Below are 13,271 nucleotides of genomic sequence, written 5' to 3' on the forward strand. Positions count from 1 at the left end.
TCTCTCTCTCTTCGGTCTTTTCTTTCTTCCTATCTACCTCTCTTTCTTTATTTCTCTCTCTCTCTCTCTTGTCTTTTCTTTCTTCCTATCTACCCCCCCTCTCTCTCTCTCTCTCTCTCTCTCTCTCACTCTCTCTTTTCTTTCTTCCTATCTACCCCTCTCTCTCTCTCTCTCACTCTCTCTTCTGTATTTTCTTTCTTCCTATCTACCCCTCTCTCTCTCTCTCTCTCTCTTCTGTCTTTTCTTTCTTCCTATCTACCTCTCTCTCTCTCTCTCTCTCTCACACTCTCTCTCTCTCTCTCTCTCCTGTCTTTTCTTTCTTCCTATCTACCTCTCTCTCTCTCTCTCTCTCTCTCTTCTGTCTTTTCTTTCTTCCTATCTACCTCTCTCTCTCTCTCTTCTGTCTTTTCTTTCTTCCTATCTACCTCTCTCTCTCTCTCTCTCTCTCTCTCTTCTGTCTTTTCTTTCTTCCTATCTACCTCTCTCTCTGCTCTTTTTCTATAGCTTTTTTTCTCATTGTCTCCTACTCAGACACACACACATTGAATAATTATATGAGTAAGTAGTATGGCCATACACAGACCATATAACATATTGATATGGACCGTATTTTCAGTTTGCCCCTAATGTATGCCTAGCATGACTTGGGAAGGTATTGTGTGCTCTCATTGTCAAGCTATTGAAATAGCCTCCCCATAGTCCCAGTGTGGATCTTGTTTGTGGTTTCTTGGATGACAGTGAAGGGAATACCTTGTCCAGTGGTGTTTAAGGTAAAGGGAGTGATGCCTTGTCTGCCCTGGGGCTGTTTGGTTAGTTCTAGCCTTATACTCAGTGGACAGAGGAGGTTAACAGATCAGATAGTATTTCTAGCGAGCTACGTTGATTTGATTTGACTGGATAAGAGCCTAATTTAGAGGTTTTCGTAGTCATTCCATGGCTTTCATTTGGACTAATGGTGGATCACATTGATATTGTCACTTTCGAAGCAGCCTTTTCTTTAATGTGGTGTGCCACAGGGCTCAAGTCTAGGACCACTGCTCTTTTCTATTTTCGTCTGTGATTTACATGTTGTAGGCCTATGCTAGACATACAAATGCACGTTGTTTGTATGAACATGATATTTGTTCTTTCTCTTTGGAATCGTTTATGTTCTGCTTCTGTCAGAAGCCATTGCTATTATTGTCCAGGACATGTTTTACACATGACTGTGTTTTTCATGATATCAGGCATACTGTAGGCTACCTCCTCGAATCGCACACATTCAATCAGGTTTGGAGGGGGTACAGTATGCCCACACATGAGAAAGGGAGAGATAGAAAGAAAGAGACTTGGAGGAAGTTAGAGAGACAGACTTGGGGTCATGGAGGGATGAGCAGGCATATGCCAGTTGTTAAGAAAGTGAGAGAGATGAGGACCTACAGAGGAACGCTGGAGGGTTCAGAGAGCAAGAGAGAGAGGGAACTGGGGAGAGAGAGTGAAAGTGCTAGAGGACTGATATTTAATGTGATAAATTGGTTGTGACAGTGTGGCTCTAAACCCCCTCCAACCAGAAGAGGAGGGGGAGGAGGAGGAGGACCACCGAAATAGAAAGCAGTATGGGTAAAGAACATATAGTATATACATATATTATGTATGTATAGTATACAGTACATTCAGAAAGACATAGTGAGAGAGAGCGAGAAACAATGTGTGATTTTTTCATTGTTTATCAAGAAAGCAGTATGAAAACATGGCTAATACAACAGTATATATGTATGTACAGTTGAAGTCAGAAGTTTACATACACTTAGGTTGGAATCATTAAAACTAGTTTTCAACCACTCCACAAATTTCTTGTTAACAAACTATAGTTTTGGCAAGTTGTTTAGGACATCAACTTACTGCATGACACAAGTCATTTTCCCAACAATTATTTACAGACGTATTATTTCACTTATAATTCACTGTGTCACAATTCCAGTGGGTCAGAAGTTTACATACATTAAGTTGACTGTGCCTTTAAACAGCTTGGAAAATTCCAGAAAATTATGTCATGGCTTTAGAAGCTTCTCATAGGCTAATTGACATAATTTGAGTTAATTGGAGGTATTCCTGTGGGTGTATTTTAAGGCCTACCTTCAAACTCAGTGCCTCAGAAAAAGACCTCGGGAAAAAATGTAGACCTCCACACATCTGGTTCATCCTTGGGAGCAATTTCCAAACGCCTGAAGGTACTACGTTCATATATACAAACGAGAGTACGCAAGTATAAACACCATGGGACCACGCAGCCGTCATAGTGCTCAGGAAGGAGACGCGTTCTGTCTCCTAGAGATGAACATACTTTGGTGTGAAAAGTGCAAATCAATCCCAGAACAACAGCAAAGGACCTTGTGAAGATGCTGGAGGAAACAGTATATATATCCACAGTAAAACGAGTCCTATATCGACATAACCTAAAAGGCCGCTCAGCAAGGAAGAAGCCACTGCTCCAAAATCACCATAAAAAAGCCAGACTACGGTTTGCAACTGCACATGGGGACAAAGGTCATACTTTTTGGAGAAATGTCCTCTGGTCTGATGAAACAAAATAGAACTGTTTGGCCAAAATGACCATCGTTATGTTTGGAGGAAAAGGGGGGAGGCTTGCAAGCCGAAAAACACCATCCCAACCGTGAAGCACGTGGGTTGGCAGCATCATGTTGTGGGGGTGCTTTGCTGCAGGAGGGACTGGTGCACTTCACAAAATAGATGGCATCATGAGGTAGGAAAATTATGTGGATATATTGAAGCAACGTCTCAAGACATCAGCCAGGAAGTGAAAGCTTGGTCGCAAATGGGTCTTCCAAATGGACAATGACCCAAGCATACTTCCAAAGTTGTGGCAAAATGGCTTAAGGACAACAAAGTCAATGTATTGGAGTGACCATCACAAAGCCCTTAGTTCAATCCTATAGAAAATTTGTGGGCAGAACTGAAAAAGCGTGTGTGAGCAAGGAGGCCTACAAACCTGACTCAGTTACACCAGCTCTGTCAGGAGGAATGGGCCAAAATTCACCCAACTTATTGTGGGAAGCTTGTGGAAGGCAACCCGTAACGTTTGACCCAAGTTAAATAATGCAAAGGCAATTCTGCCAAATACTAATTGAGTGTATTTAAGTTTCTGACGCACTGGGAATGTGATGAAAGAAATAAAAGCTGAAATAAATCATTCTCTTGTCATGCCCTGGCCATAGAGAGGCTTTTTATTCTCTATTTTGGTTAGGCCACGGTGTGACTAGGGTGGGCGTTCTATGTTCTTTTTTCTATGTTTTTGTATTTCTTTGTTTTTGGCTGGGTATGGTTCTCACTCAGGGACAGCTGTCTGTCGTTGTCTCTGATTGAGAACAATACTTAGGTAGCTCTTGCCCACATGGGCTTTGTGGGTAGGTATTTTCTTTTTAGGGTGTTTTGCACCTGACGGAGCTGTTTCGGTTGTTTCTTTTGTTCCTTGTTGTATTTAGTGTTCAGTTTATTAAGATAATGATGAACACTTACCACGCTGCATCTTGGTCCTCACCTTCTTCCACCAATGGTCGTTACATCTCTCTGCTATTATTCTGACATTTCACATTCTTAAAATAAAGTGTGGATCCTAAGTGACCTAAGACAGGGAATTTTTACTAGGATTAAATGTCAGGAATTGAGAAAAACTGAGTTTAAATGTATTTGGCTAAGGTGTATATAAACTTCCGACTTCAACTGTATATATGGACACTACTGTTCAAAAGTTTGGGGTCACTTAGAAATGTCCTTGTTTTTGAAAGAAAAACACATGAACATCAAATTGTTCAGAAATACAGTGAAGACATTGTTAATGTTGTAAATGACTACTGTACCCTGGCAATCTGTGTGAAATGTTGACTAACTAACAAACTAACCTGTTAACAAACCTGTTAACTAATGTTTTCCCTCTACAGTATGTGGTTAATTTTCAGTATGAGAGAAGTAGGTGTAAATGAGGTGTTGTCCAAGTGTAGCTGGAGCTGGGCCTGGCTTAAACTGGATGCCTCTATAGAGGTGAAAGGAACACAACACACTTTCCCTTTTTCTCACTTCTGCTGGCACATTGTAGAACAGATGTCCACAGGCAGACAGTGTCCAATGTAATAATGTGCAGTGTAGCCCAAATATATTGTATGTGTTGTGTTGAACTTGACAGTAACACATGTGAGTGAGGGGAGATTATATATTTTAAAACTCTGTGAACGTTATTTTTGCACACATGTAGCCTTGTGCACTTGATCGATGTCTGCTGTAGTGGCCACTATAATAGAACAAAAATAGAATGTCTGTTTGTTTCATTCTATTTCTACTTTAAGATGTGTTTTCCCCAAGTGCAATATTTAGATGTGTGTGGTCACAAGCATTCTATTATAAAGGCTGTCATGGCTAACTGCAATATTAGTGGATTGTTTTTTCTCAAGACTCGAGTGTCATTTGCAGTAAAGTCTAGGCAACAAATAACATTGGATTGCTTTCTTTACATGTTGTAGCTGTGAGTTAGGTTCACATTAACCACTTTTTATTTTACACACAGAGACAGATCATGTAGATCATATAATTTGTTGTTTAATTAGTTAAAACCTGCATTTCCCCCTAGCAGGGATGTTTTGTATGTTTCAGTGTAACAACAAACAAGTGTCACCTTTTTGGGCCCTCACCAGTTTGCATCCTTGTTCATGAGGTGTTCACCGGGAATGCATTTCAATTAACAGGTGTGCCTTGTTAAAAGTTCATTTGTGGAATTTATTTCCTTCTTAATGCGTTTGAGCCAATCAGTGTTGTGACAAGTTCAGGGTGGTATACAGAAGATAGCCTTATTTGGTAAAATACCAAGTCCATATTATGGCAAGAACAGCTCAAATAAGCAAAGAGAAACGACAGTTCATCACTACTTTAAGACATGAAGGTCAGTCAATGCGGAACATTTCAAGAACTGAAGTGCTGTCGCAAAACCCATCAAGCGTTATGATGAAACTGGCTCTCATGAGGACCACCACAGGAAAGGAAGACCCAGAGTTACCTCTGCTGCAGAGGATAAGTTCATTAGAGTTACCAGCCTCCGAAATTGCAGCCCAAATAAATGCTTCACAGAGTTCAAGTAACAGACACATCTCAACATCAACTGTTCAGAGGAGACTGTGTGAATCAGGCCTTCATGGTTGAATTGCTGCCAAAAAAACACTACTAAAGGACACCAATAAGAAGAAGAGACTTGCTTGGGCCTAGGAACACACGCAATGGCCATTCAATCGGTGGAAATTTGTCCTTCGGTCTGATGAGTCCAAATTTGAGATTTGTGGTTCCAACTGCCGTGCCTTTGTGAGACGCAGAGTAGGTGAATGGATGATCTCTTCATGTGTCGTTCCCACCGTGAAGCATAGAGGAGGAGGTGTGATGATGTGGGGGTGCTTTGCTGGTGATACTGTCAGTGATTTATTTAGAATTCAAGGCACATTTAACCAGATTGGCTACCACAGCATTCTGCCTGCGATATGCCATCCCATCTGGTTTGCACTTAGTGGGACTATCATTTGTTTTTCAACATAACAATGACCCATCACACCTCCAGGCTGTGTATGGGCTATTTGACCAAGAACGAGATTGATTGACTGTTGTTGGAAAAGCATTCCAGGTGATGCTGGTTGAGAGAATGCCAAGAGTGTGCAAATCTGTCATCAAGGCAAAAGGGTGGCTACTTTGATCTAAAATCTAAAATATATTTTGATTTGTTTAACACTTTTTTGGTAACTTTGTGATTTCATATGTGTTATTTCATGCATTCGTTAATAAAAACGATACACATTCAGAGAGAGCGAGACAGAGGGAGGGGAGAAACATCACAGATAAGTGAGACAGAAATGCAATTCGATTGCCATTCTTTCATTGTTTACCAGTCCAGTCAAGAAAACAGTACATTACACTGTATGTATACGGTACATTCAGAGGGAGAAGGAGAGAGAGACGGACAACAGAAACACAACAACACAACCAAAAGACTGCTCAACATAAATCTGACTTGGATTGTCAGTCTCTCGTTGTTTAGCGGTCTTGATGAGCAGTTTAATTACAGCGTATGTCATTATGTACCATGGAACACAACTTTTTTCAGATTGGACAAGCAGTCACAACACTTCATCAGATGAATACAGTACAGGTTTACATTGCAGAAAGAACTATGGTGGCTCTCAGTAGAGCTGTAACAGCCCTGTGGAGTAGAGACAATGACATGTACTGTAGTTAGATGTTAGAGAGAGGGAGAGAGGAAGCCTGGGAGATGACTCATACTGTAGGGAGGAATGGAGAGAGAGAAAGAGAAAGAAAGAGAGAGCAAGACAAAGCTAGAAAGAGAGGTTTAAGACAGGGAAGCCATGAGGGACTGGGAGATGGGGTGAGACTCTATGGGTTAAATCGTAAGGGTTTAATCTACCTCTCTTCTCCTCCTGAATCAGCTCATGTCTCACTCCCTCGTTCCCCCTCTATCTCCTCTCTCCATTGTTGAAATCTTTTTCTCACTATTTTCCTAATCTTTCTATGTCTCGATGTCTTAATGCTCCCTCGATCTCCAACTAGTTATCCTTGTCTTCAGTTGAAGGAGAACGAGAAACCATATCAAACACACCATCAGAAATTGTAGATCGTAGTAGCTGGAGAACAATTTAACTTTTAGGCCTAGCTACTAATTTTACCACAAAAACTCCAATGAGTGAAATGCACCTCTCTGTCTCTACATGGCCCCTTTAAACAGTTTATTCTCAGTTTGTGTATAATGACGCTGTAGGTATCTACTGTAACAACAATCTAACAACAACACAGCTGTGGGCTTGTAACAAAATGTGATGTTATAGGTTTGTATTGATGCTTATGCACCCTTCTCTCTCTCCCCCCCATCTCTCTCCCTCTCGCTCCCCCTTTCCCTTCCTCCCTCCCTCCTTCTCCTACCCCAGTGTGGACAGCGCGTTTCTCCCAGGAGCCAGCGGACCAGTCGGTGGTGCTGGGCCAGAGGGTGATTCTGTCCTGTGTTGTGTTTAACTACTCGGGCATTGTGCAGTGGACCAAGGATGGACTGGCCCTGGGCATCGGAGAGGACCTCAGGGGTGAGACTACAACAACTCTAAGACCTCTCCTCCCCCCTGACAACACCCAACAACACCCAACACCCATCATTTATAGTCGCCCTGCTTACAAGGCCTCTCTGTATATCGCCCTGTCTGTCATTCTATGCTGTTGTGGAGTTTACCTTTTCTCTACCACCTCTCCCCCTCTTTCTATCTCTACCCTCCCCCTCTTTCTCTCTCTTTCTCTTTGTCTCTCTCCCTCTTTGTCTCTCTCTTTCTTTCTCTATGCCAGGCTCTCTCTCTATCTGTCCATCAATTTCTCTATACCTATGCCTATCTCTATCACAAACACACATGTTCTATCTGTAAGAAATAAGGCTTGTTGAAAATACAAAAAAATGTAAACTCGTTGCTTTTCTCACATTCTTTCTCTTCCTGCTTCATTCCCTCTTTCTCCCTCTATTCATTCCCTCTATCTCCCCTTCTCTCTCTCTCTCTCTCTCTCTCTATCTCTCTCTCTCTCTCTCTCTCTCTCTGCCTCTGTTCAACCCCTCACTGATTCTTCATTCTCTCTCCCCCTCTCCCCCCTCTGCCGCTCTTTTCCTCTCCTTCACACTCGCTCTTCTTCCCTCTCTTTGTCTCTGCTTTTCCTCAAACACTCTCTCATTTCTCTCTCTCTCCCTCCCTTCCTCTGCTGCTCCTCTTCATCTGTCCTCTCACCATTCCTTTCCCTCTCTATCTCTCTCTCTCTCTCTCTCCCTCTTTCTCTCTCTCTCTCTCTCTCTCTCTCTCTCTCTCTCTCTCTCTCTTTGTCTCCCTCTCTTTCAATCATATTGATACTGTAATGGTTCAGTGCTTCAAGCCAAAGCTTTTAAATAGAAACATGTGAATGAACACTGGTTCCATCATACACATGCTCCCTCTCTCCCTCGCTCTCTCTCACCCTGCCTCTCTCCCTCGCTCCTTCGCTCTCTCTCACCCTGCCTCTCTCCCTCTCCCCCTCTCTCCCTCTCTCTCACCCTGCCTCTCTCCCTCTCTCCCTCTCTCCCTCTCTCTCACCCTGCCTCTCTCCCTCGCTCCTTCGCTCTCTCTCTCCCTCGCTGCCTTGATCTCTTTCCCTCTCCCTTTCATAAGCTTTCGCTCTCTCGACATTTCACATGCAAATGCATGCATAGACAACATACAGACACACATGATATGTCAGGTACAAGGACACACAAGGTTATGGGAGGCTAAGCTCATTTGAAGCATATGGATATACATACAGTGCATTCTACTGTGACAGAATGATTCCGATGGCATTTATTTGTGAAGAGAAAGGACATGAAATCTTCACCAGCATTTCTGTCCGTTTGGAGTCCTCCAAAACGTTGTTGTCATAATGCATGCATTCTTTTCTCTTGCTGGTGAAAGAGAGCATGGCTGCCACCTGCTGGTAAGAATGTATAGCACCACATGAGCTGTGTGAGCGCTAGAAGAGAGAGCAATAGAAGGGGGGGAAGGGAGGGGGAGAGAGAGAGAGAGAGCGCATACATACGAATATGTGCATGGTTGTGTTCTTTGTTTATCATTACCTTAAATACATTCCAAATGAGCCTGCCCTGCTCATTTATCGTTTAACCAGCCTCCACTGACTGTCCCTATGTCTGACTCTCTCTCCGTTCCCCCCAGCCTGGCCGAGGTACCGTGTGTTGCGGGTGCAGGAGCTGGGCCAGTATAACCTGGAGATCATCTCATCTGAACTGTCTGATGACTCCCTGTACGAGTGTCAGGCCCCAGACGCTGCGCTACGTTCGAGAAGAGCCAAACTCACCGTCCTCAGTAAGATACAGCAACTGCGTGTGTGTGTGTGTGTGTGTGTGTGTGTGTGTGTGTGTGTGTGTGTGTGTGTGTGTGTGTGTGTGTGTGTGTGTTTGTGTGGTTGTGTGTGTGTTTGTGTGGTTGTGTGTGTGTTTGTGTGGTTGTGTGTGTGTTTGTGTGGTTGTGTGTGTGTTTGTGTGGTTGTGTGTGTGTATGCGTGTGTATTTCAGTACATGCATGTGTTTAACCCCCCTGTCCTATCTCCAGTCCCCCCAGATGACCCAGTGATAGACGGGGCCCCTGAGGTGCTGCTGAATGCAGGGGACCACTATAACCTGAGCTGTGTGTCCCGCGGGGCCAAGCCCCCTGCCATGATAGAGTGGCAGAAAGATGGGATCCCTGTAGATGGAGCAGTCAGCACCACCGTGAGTCAATGAAACAAGCGTGTACACATACAAACACATAGTATTATAACACCCACATGCACACACACACATACACACACACGTACATATCGCACGCATGCACGCACACACACACACACACTCACTCAAATCCATACACACAGTGACTGACTTTGTTACTCCTACCTTTTCTCATCGTTGTATTGGCTGTCGTCTCTTGAGTCCATCGTTACCCCTCTCTTGACCATTTCTGTCCCTCCCATCCTCGTTCCTTCTTTCCCTCCCTCCATCTCTCTCCATCAGGAGGTGCTCCCGGACAGGAAGAGGGTGACGACCCACAGCTTCCTGCCCATCCACCCAGTGGACACAGACACAGGGAGGAACTACAGCTGTGTGGCCAGTAACCTGGCTATCCCCGCCGGGAAACGCACCACCGTCACCCTCAACGTACACCGTAAGTCACCCTCAACGTACACCGTAATTCACCCTCAACGTACACCGTAAGTCACCCTCAACGTACACCGTAAGTCACCCTCAACGTACACCGTAAGTCACCCTCAACGTACACCGTAAGTCACCCTCAACGTACACCGTAAGTCACCCTCAAAGGAATTCGATGAAGACTTGTTCATAACCTTCCCCTTAGCTTGACATAGTTCTTATGACAGACTGTGATGACTGAATATCTGATGTTATTCACAGACAACAGCTCCTAATGAAAACCAGTACATCACTTAGATCACTGCCCAGGACCCTTGAGGGGGTTCTTGAGGGGGTCCTCTCTTTTTCCTCTCTGCCCCCCTCCTCTCTCCTTCTCTCTGTTATTTGCTTATGTTGTCGGTGTGCCTCATTATCCCCGTGTGTCCTCTCTTTCCAGACCCCCCTACGGTGACACTGTCCATCGAGCCTCGCTCCGTCTTAGAGGGGGACAGAGTTACCTTCACCTGCGCCGCCTCCGCCAACCCTCCTATCATGGGATACATGTATGTCCTCTAGCTACCTACAGTATCTGTTCACCTTTCTGTCTGTCTCCAGTATATGTCCACCTGCCTCTCTCTCTAGCTGTGCATTAGTCTGGCTGGATAGTTGTGTTTATCTACAGTACCAGTCCAAAGCTTTAACACACCTACTCATTCAAGATTTTTTATTCATTTTTACTATAAGCATTCCTCATGAAGCTGGTTGAGAGAATGCCAAGAGTGTGCAAAGTTGTCATCAAGGCAAAGGGTGGCTACTTTGAAGAATCTCAAATATAAAATATATTTTGATTTCTTTAAACACTTTTTTGGTTACTACATGATTCCATATGTGTTATTTCATAGTTTTGATGTCTTCACTATTATTCTACAATGTAGAAAATAGTAAAATATAAAGAAAAACCCTTGAATGAGTAGGTTTGTCCAAACTTTTGACTGGTACTGTGTTTGGGTAGTTACATGTGTAGTCGTGGTGACCAAGTGTTTGGCCAATGTGGGAACCAAACCTGGCAGTACATGTTTATTCATACAATATGTGTGTTCTTTCTCAGGTGGGCTAAAGGTGGAGTGATCCTGCAGGGGGCCAGAGAGAGTGTGTTCACCACCAAAGCTGACCATTCCTTCTTCACTGAGCCAGTGTCCTGCTCAGTGTTCAACGCCGTGGGCAAAACCAACGTCAGCATCCTGGTCGATGTACACTGTGAGTCTAACTAGACCTCCATGGCTGGCAAATAGCATCTGTCTGTCTCTCTGTCGGTCTCTTTCTGTCTCTCTCTCTGTCTGTGTGTCTGTCTATCTCTCTGTCTGTCTGTCTGTCTGTCTGTCTCTCTGTCTCTCTGTCTGTCTGTCTGTCTGTCTGTCTGTCTGTCTGTCTGTCTGTCTGTCTGTCTGTCTGTCTTTCATTTCTCTTTACGTGGTCATTTTTGTACTGTATTTGACTTTGTTATCAGTAGCTGACCTGGTTAAATAAAAGTCCCCCCTCTCTCTCTCTCTCTCTCTCTCTCTCCCTCCCCCCCTCTCCCCAGTTGGTCCTATTCTGGTAGTGGAGCCCAGGCCAGTGACAGTGGACATAGACTCTGATGTCACTCTGAACTGCAAATGGGCCGGCAACCCTCCTCTAACACTTACCTGGACCAAGAAGGGCTCCAATATGGTGAGGACCAGTTCTCTCTTCCTTCTGTCGCTCTCTTTATCTTCATAGACTCCCTTTCTTTTATATCCTTCTGTCTCTCTCAGTCTCTCTATTCTCTTTCGCCCCCCCTGCTCTGTCCGTCTCTTTCTCCTGGCTTTTTCCTGATGCTCCCTCGCTCCTCTCCTCCATTTGTCTTTCCCACTACTTCACCTCTATTTTATTCTCTTTTGCATTCCTTCTGTGTCCATCTCTCTTTTTCTCTCTCGTTGTGTAGGTCCTCAATAACAACAACCATCCCGTCCCGCCTTTCTTGTCTATCCCTTGTCTGTCTCCTTTCTTCTTATCTCTCATTTCTTTCTTTCTCAAGTATTTCTCTTTTAATATCTAAAAAAGTAGAACGGCATCTGGCCACATCATCGCACTCCCCCTTTCTTCTGTCCACATCGTTCTCTCTGTTTGTTCCTGACTCTGTTTGTTCCTCTCTCTGTTTGTTCCTCTCTCTCTGTTTGTTCCTGACTCTGTTTGTTCCTCTCTCTGTTTGTTCCTCTCTCTCTGTTAGTTCTTCTCTCTCTGTTTGTTCCTCTCTCTCTGTTTGTTCCTCTCTCTCTGTTTGTTCCTGACTCTGTTTGTTGCTCTCTCTCTGTTAGTTCTTCTCTCTCTGTTTGTTCCTCTCTCTCTGTTAGTTCTTCTCTCTCTGTTTGTTCCTGACTCTGTTTGTTCCTCTCTCTCTGTTTGTTCCTGACTCTGTTTGTTCCTCTCTCTGTTTGTTCCTCTCTCTCTGTTTGTTCCTCTCTCTCTGTTAGTTCTTCTCTCTCTGTTTGTTCCTCTCTCTGTTTGTTCCTCTCTCTCTGTTTGTTCCTCTCTCTCTGTTTGTTTCTCTCTGTTTGTTCCTCTCTCTCTGTTTGTTCCTCTCTCTCTGTTTGTTCCTCTCTCTCTGTTTGTTCCTCTCTCTCTGTTTGTTACTCTCTCTATGTTTGTTCCTCTCTCTCTGTTTGTTCCTCTCTCTCTGTTTGTTCCTCTCTCTATGTTTGTTCCTCTCTCTCTGTTTGTTCCTCTCTCTCTCTGTTTATTCTTGACTCTGTTTGTTCCTCTCTCTCTGTTTGTTCCTGACTCTGTTTGTTCTTGACTCTGTTTGTTCCTCTCTCTCTGTTTGTTCCTCTTTCTCTGTTTGTTCCTCTCTCTCTGTTTGTTCCTGACTCTGTTTGTTCCTCTCTCTCTGTTTGTTCCTGACTCTGCTTGTTCCTCTCTCTCTGTTAGTTCTTCTCTCTCTGTTTGTTCCTCTCTCTCTGTTTGTTCCTCTCTCTCTGTTTGTTCCGGACTCTGTTTGTTCCTCTCTCTCTGTTAGTTCTTCTCTCTCTGTTAGTTCCTCTCTCTCTGTTAGTTCTTCTCTCTCTGTTTGTTCCTCTCTCTGTTTGTTCCTCTCTCTCTGTTTGTTCTTCTCTCTCTGTTTGTTCCTCTCTCTCTGTTTGTTACTCTCTCTATGTTTGTTCCTCTCTCTCTGTTTGTTCCTCTCTCTCTGTTTGTTCCTCTCTCTATGTTTGTTCCTCTCTCTCTGTTTGTTCCTCTCTCTCTCTGTTTATTCTTGACTCTGTTTGTTCCTCTCTCTCTGTTTGTTCCTGACTCTGTTTGTTCTTGACTCTGTTTGTTCCTCTCTCTCTCTGTTTGTTCCTCTTTCTCTGTTTGTTCCTCTCTCTCTGTTTGTTCCTGACTCTATTTGTTCCTCTCTCTCTGTTTGTTCCTGACTCTGCTTGTTCCTCTCTCTCTGTTTGTTCTTGACTCTGTTTGTTCCTCTCTCTCTTTTTGTTCTTGACTCTGTTTGTTCCTCTCTCACTCTGTTTGTTCCTCTCTCTCTGTTTGTTCCTCTCTCTCTGTTTGTTCC

General features: G+C 43.9%; 1 protein-coding gene across 2 annotated transcripts in view; it reads left to right on the plus strand.

Annotated features, from left to right (window-relative positions):
* LOC110531692 (kin of IRRE-like protein 1) overlaps nucleotides 1-13,271 on the plus strand; it is a 36,853-nt gene that overhangs the window by 15,502 nt on the left and 8,080 nt on the right. For both annotated transcript variants that reach the window (XM_036987526.2, XM_036987525.2), the window contains exons 2-8: nucleotides 6,969-7,118; nucleotides 8,751-8,900; nucleotides 9,147-9,304; nucleotides 9,587-9,737; nucleotides 10,161-10,266; nucleotides 10,812-10,960; nucleotides 11,286-11,413. In XM_036987526.2, coding sequence (XP_036843421.1) covers nucleotides 6,969-7,118; nucleotides 8,751-8,900; nucleotides 9,147-9,304; nucleotides 9,587-9,737; nucleotides 10,161-10,266; nucleotides 10,812-10,960; nucleotides 11,286-11,413 — 992 coding nt within the window. The remainder of the gene's footprint in view (nucleotides 1-6,968; nucleotides 7,119-8,750; nucleotides 8,901-9,146; nucleotides 9,305-9,586; nucleotides 9,738-10,160; nucleotides 10,267-10,811; nucleotides 10,961-11,285; nucleotides 11,414-13,271) is intronic.

This window comes from Oncorhynchus mykiss, chromosome 9, assembly GCF_057628025.1.
Source record: "Oncorhynchus mykiss isolate SJ-2025 chromosome 9, ASM5762802v1, whole genome shotgun sequence".
NCBI lineage: Eukaryota > Metazoa > Chordata > Actinopteri > Salmoniformes > Salmonidae > Oncorhynchus > Oncorhynchus mykiss.